General features: G+C 33.3%; 1 protein-coding gene across 2 annotated transcripts; it reads left to right on the forward strand.

The window, feature by feature from the left end:
- Nucleotides 1–1,274: 1,274 nt before the first annotated feature.
- Nucleotides 1,275–4,575, forward strand: LOC139855664 (peroxisome biogenesis protein 22-like). Of its 2 annotated transcripts, none has more exons than XM_071844913.1 (8): nucleotides 1,275–1,550; nucleotides 2,034–2,258; nucleotides 2,344–2,391; nucleotides 3,078–3,134; nucleotides 3,482–3,586; nucleotides 3,729–3,794; nucleotides 4,049–4,150; nucleotides 4,288–4,575. In XM_071844913.1, exons 1-8 carry the CDS (start codon nucleotides 1,458–1,460, stop codon nucleotides 4,387–4,389), a joined length of 798 nt encoding a protein of 265 aa, XP_071701014.1. In that variant the 5' UTR covers nucleotides 1,275–1,457; the 3' UTR covers nucleotides 4,390–4,575. The 2 variants fall into 2 exon arrangements, with proteins under 2 accessions (XP_071701014.1, XP_071701021.1); XM_071844920.1 differs by having other exon boundaries at nucleotides 3,485–3,586.
- Nucleotides 4,576–5,711: the final 1,136 nt, after the last annotated feature.

The following is a 5,711-nucleotide window of genomic DNA, read 5'->3' on the forward strand; positions in this document are numbered from 1 at the left end:
CACCTAGTGACATGTGTTTATCCGTCTTTTATCAAAAGGGATAAGTTGAGTTCAAATGGTTAATTTACATAAGAATGTAAGAACGACTCTTGTAGATACTTTGGAATAGCTTAATTAGTATGTGTAATTGTCTAGGAGAATGACCAATTCCTTAGAATCTGTTATACACACTTTCAACTACCTAGTTCCATTAATTAACATGTGTTAGTGATTTGCCTTATCTAGTGATGTTTATAGGGATCTTATTATAACACTTAGTTAATTATTTGGGTTGGGTGAATTGAGCAATTAACCGGACCAAGGGAATGAACTAAGTTAAACCTTTAGTTGATATAAGAGTGGATCATGTACAACACACCATTGACTTGATCATTCTTCAAGTCTTCAAACTAGTTGAATTAGTTGATTACAAATAGGAGGTCTTAGATGACAAGAACATCACTTGCGTCGTGAATCCTGTTTGAGTGTTTGCGCAAGACTACTCTTGGTGAACCAATTAATTAGTTCTCGTGCATAACCAATCAATCCGATCTTAATCCTAAATAACATTCAACATTAAGGGTAAAAAGTCTAGATGAGCATATTTCCTTAATTTGATATCAAAACTATCTTTTACTTTCATAAACTTAAAATACCAAAAATATTGTCTTTTAATCTTATTCATCACTTGATTCGCCCATCGTAAAAGGGCAAACCAAAATATCTTGTAATTGTAATTTTATTAGTTAATCACAATTTAGTTCATAATCCTAATTTGACTTAGATATTGTCTTTGGAACGATACACGGATTTTACCATTTACTATACTACTACACGATCGGGTACACTGCCCGTTAGTGTGTAGCAATCTTTAATCGGTATTTTTTCATACTATTTCATATAACAATTCATATAACACGTTTTGCACATCAAATACCTCTAATGGATGGCTAAGATTAAATATTTGAAGTGATCCTATGGTCATAAATGGGTCTGATTTTGTAAGTAGGAGAGATATACTCCTATTTTAATGTATAAAAAAAGAGAAAAGAGATACTTGCCTTTAAAAAGATACTTAAACAATTTTTTATATATAATATAATAATATAATAAATAAATATAAATATAAATAATAAATGATAAATGAACTATGATAAACCAATAATCATTTTCTTTTTTGTGAATTAAACACTTCTACTACTATTTTTATGTTGACTTTGACCTTAAATTTTGGACCGTTGATTGATTGATACCATACTTTCTTCTCACCAGTTGCTGTATCTATACCCTTTTTACTTCATCTTAAAAATCATCTTATAAAATCAACAATCAACAAAACATACGAATTCAAGAATCTTTTTTCTTCATCAACCAAAATTCAAATCCATCACAATCTATTCGTTAAAGATCCTGTTTCACTATTTCTTTTAAGTGTGCGAGCAAAACAAGATAGATATAGTCGGTGTATACGTATAGGTATGGCTAATTACTCAAAGGAAGATTTATTACAAATTGTCAAGAGAATTGGGGCTTATCTATCAAACAAAGTCTCCAAGATTTTAAATACCCAGGTGCCAATTTTGGTGTTTTTATGTTCAAATATTGTTTGCCTTCCAACTTTTGGATGAAATGCTCTTTTAAAAAAAAAATATTTATTATTGTCATTCCAGGATGATTTGTCATCTTTTGATTACTTAAAACCCTATAATTTTAATGTCTGCAAAGTTGGAAAATTTCAATTGAAAAGGTTGAACTATGTTCACAGTTCACTATATAGCAGTAGTCATCTCACATCTGTGTGTTTAATTCAAGCATGTTGACATTGCAGTATATTGAATTATCTACTATAATTCCTTAGAATGATTCTAAAGATACTTTGTAAAAGACTGCATAGCTTAATTGCATCAAGAATGATTACAGTTAATACCATATAAGCTTACAAACATTGCTGTTGGGAGGCGGTTAAAAGTTGTTGCTTGTATAGATTAGGTATACATCAACGGATAAATGACGCACACTCTTTGTATTTCTCATATCCTGAAATCCGATTGCAGGATTTACGGTCTGTTTGGGCTATAGCGGGATTTGCTGTTGCGGTTATTTTCACGTGGAGACTGTTCAGGACACCCAGTGCACCTCGACGAAGACAACCTAAACGTCAACCTCATGGATCGAGCAGTTCAGGAGTCACTGGTCATCTTGATGCAAATGTGCTTCCTTCTGACATTATAGATTCAAGAGCACAAACCGTTATTGATGAGTTCTTTCAGCCTGTTAAGGTATAAGGAAATTTGATGTTTACAAATTTTGAAAATGTTCGCCTCACAGTGTTGTTTATGACTTGCGGTTTTATTGTTTCTGCAGCCTACATTAGGACAAATAGTGAGACAACGATTGAGTGATGGAAGGAAGGTATGTTTTTCGAAGTCTTGTTCTAATTGTAGAATGGATACATCTATCCATTATCTATTATCTATTATAAAACCTATAATAAGATATAAGATTATAACATGGTTTTAGCTTTTTCCTCGATAAGACTACAGTAGTTGTAGAATGAATCCAGTATGATTCCTCACGGGACTCACTTTCATTGCTTCACGAATCAATTTGAACATCCTATTTTCACTTATATGACGAGAATGTTGTGTATTACTTTAAGAGAGTAAAAATAATGATACTTGATTTATTCGGTTGATATTCTACATTAGGTAGTTTAGCAATGATACTTATATACTCACATACAGTATTTTTATATGCGTTATCTATATAATCATATATCATATATTTTATATATTCATATTTTTACACACATACATATATTTGTACATAGATACGTGCACACACACTTGCATGGTTAAGATTGACTACATCCTACCACTCTGTACCCAGCTCCGATGGGGTGTGTATTGTTGTTTTTGTATTTGTTGTAGAAATGTCTACCAAAAGGCTTCTATCATATAAATGTTGATTCACTAGATGTTAAACACTTACAAACCAAATTTAACTAGAAATTTCGTTAAGAAAATATATAAAACTTGAGATTAACTGGTATATTATGATTATCCCAACCATATAACGGTTACTTGATATCGGTGAAGGTTACATGCCGCTTGCTTGGTGTTATACTTGAAGAAAGTACTCCAGAGGAACTTCAGGTACTATGTATGTGGTTTTTATCTAGGGACGGAAAGTTTATACCTTTTTACTTGTAAAATGTTCAAGTTGGGTTCTATATCTCTAAAAGGATCAAATGGTCTGCAAGTAACCTAAACTGTGCTGCAGTGCCACAAACATCTGATTATGACCAATACATTTGCCATTGATATATCTTTTTTAATGTATAAATTGGTGTTGTGGCAACCCAACCTGATCTATTTGGTCCAAGCATATTTTGACCCATCACCTTACTCATGCAACGCACCCATCTCACCACCTCTTGTTTTATCAATAGATATATTAACATTTGGAATGGGAAAAATGACACTTGAGTATTTATGTTTAGCAGAACCAAGCAACCGTGAGATCCTCAGTTTTGGAAGTTCTGCTAGAGATCACAAAGTTCTGCGATCTTTATCTCATGGAAACAGTCCTCGATGATGAAAGTGAAGTATGTATGAGCTTGTCGTCTTTCCGTTATTTACTATCCGTCTTCGTAGTTGTATCTTTGTTATGACTGTGAGTCTGTGAGTATGTGACTTGTTTTTCTTGTGTGTTATTGTTGGCTAAGCATCAGTATTTTCTGTTTGTAGAAAAAGGTTTTAATGGCGTTGGAAAATGCTGGGATCTTCACATCCGGTGGCTTGGTCAAAGACAAGGTAACAGCCATATATAACTGTTACAATCTTTTTATAATAATTAATAATACCATTATTATAATACCCCTCTTATTATGATCATTTGGTAGTTGTCTTGTTGATAGCAAAAAGGTCAAGGAAATGGTGTGTACTGGGGTCATAACATGAAAATGATAGAATTATAATAGGAAATAAAAAATAGTTATGCTTAATATTGCATATATTATTATTGTTATCAAGATGTTATATTTTTTTTAATGAATATACAACTGCAGGTACTTTTTTGTAGCACGGAGATTGGACGAACATCTTTTGTTCGGCAGCTGGAGCCCGATTGGCACATAGACTCTAGTCTAGAAATTTCTACTCAGTTGGCGGTAAGTCACCATTATTATGTCAACTACTCCGTAAAAATTTGTTAATGTTATGTCCTACGTTTGAACTGCGTTCTAGCATTGCTAATGTATTTCTTATATATAAACCATCTTCTTGTTATATGATATTATGATCACAGAGGTTTATCAAGTATGAGCTTCACATCTCAACTACCAAAACTGATCGAATTGCTTCGAATGTCTTCAGTTCTTCATCCTTGGAACAGTTTTTCAGCAGTTGAATTTTTGGAAACAGTTAACGTGTCGCAAGTTTTTTAGTTTTTTTCCCTTGTGTTTGTGTAATAGATTTGGTCAGATGTTACCATCCTAGCGACCGTAATTCTATGGTTTCCATGTGTGTGGTATGTGTAGTTTATTGTTACAAAATATAAAGAAGTTGGTCGGTATTTACACCGTGTTACCTTTTAGACGTTTTCCAGGAACTTGTAACCACTGATACTTGTTAACTTCCCTATTTTCGTCCTTCTAAGGAAGAAATGAATGATTGTGTGATTATGGATTTATTTGCTTGTTGCGAGCTAATGTATGGATAGAACTATTCGAAAAAAATTGCTCAGGAGATTTTGAATTGCCCTTGAAGATGACATAAAGCCCTTTAAATCAAATTAGTTAGGAAATTGACTACCGATTAACATCCGGTTAGTTAGGAACCATAATCTAGAATAAGAAAATTGCTACAAGTGAAATATCACAAGTATAACGTTGCCGGCTTACAGCTCCCAGCTGACATATATATACGCCAGCATGCAAACCATCAATAAGACCAAATACGTCTAAGTCAGTGACCTGCTCATGGACTACTCACGTACAACGGTGACGTTATCTTGAGCCATACATGGCGTTGACGTCACGGAAGCCTTACCAATGACAATGCGCACATGTGTCAACAGTGTGCCACGTAAACATAACGCATAATACCTAAAAGGCTTGGGCCCAACTACCACTGTTAACCAGCCCAATAAGGAATGACAAGTCACCATGGTCATGACCATGAACAATATTAAACTCTAGTGTTTGCCTATAAATATGCTACTGTCAATCTCCAAAAAACACTGTTCATAACGCATTCACCCTCCAAGTCGTTAGCATTCTCCTCTAGTCCTCATTCGCCCTCCATCTTGTCTTTTTCCAATACAGTTCAGAACGCATATTTCTGAATTGATACTGTACATTTAACTTTAATTGGTGTAAATTACTTTATTTAATTATGATTAATATAGTGGGATTTTTTTTTTTTTTTTTTTTTGTATAACAGATTAATGTTCGAGAGTGATTTAACTCTAGGTTAGTCATGGTGGGAGAGTATTGATGTGATAACTTGTAATTAGTCGGTAAATATGTCATCGTTTTGAGAATGTTATTAGGTAGATGTTATTCACTCTGGAGGAGAAATGACTTGTTTTTATTTTCGGATACGGAAAATATTATTGTTTTGAGAATGTTAATTTTAGAATGATTGATTGATTGATATTGTAAATCTCTCTTTCCATAAGGACCAAAAATCTACTTTTTGTGATAGGACGGTTACATGTATAACTTCGGA

The sequence above is a fragment of the Rutidosis leptorrhynchoides genome, chromosome 1, assembly GCF_046630445.1.
Source record: "Rutidosis leptorrhynchoides isolate AG116_Rl617_1_P2 chromosome 1, CSIRO_AGI_Rlap_v1, whole genome shotgun sequence".
NCBI classification, from domain to species: Eukaryota; Viridiplantae; Streptophyta; class Magnoliopsida; order Asterales; family Asteraceae; genus Rutidosis; species Rutidosis leptorrhynchoides.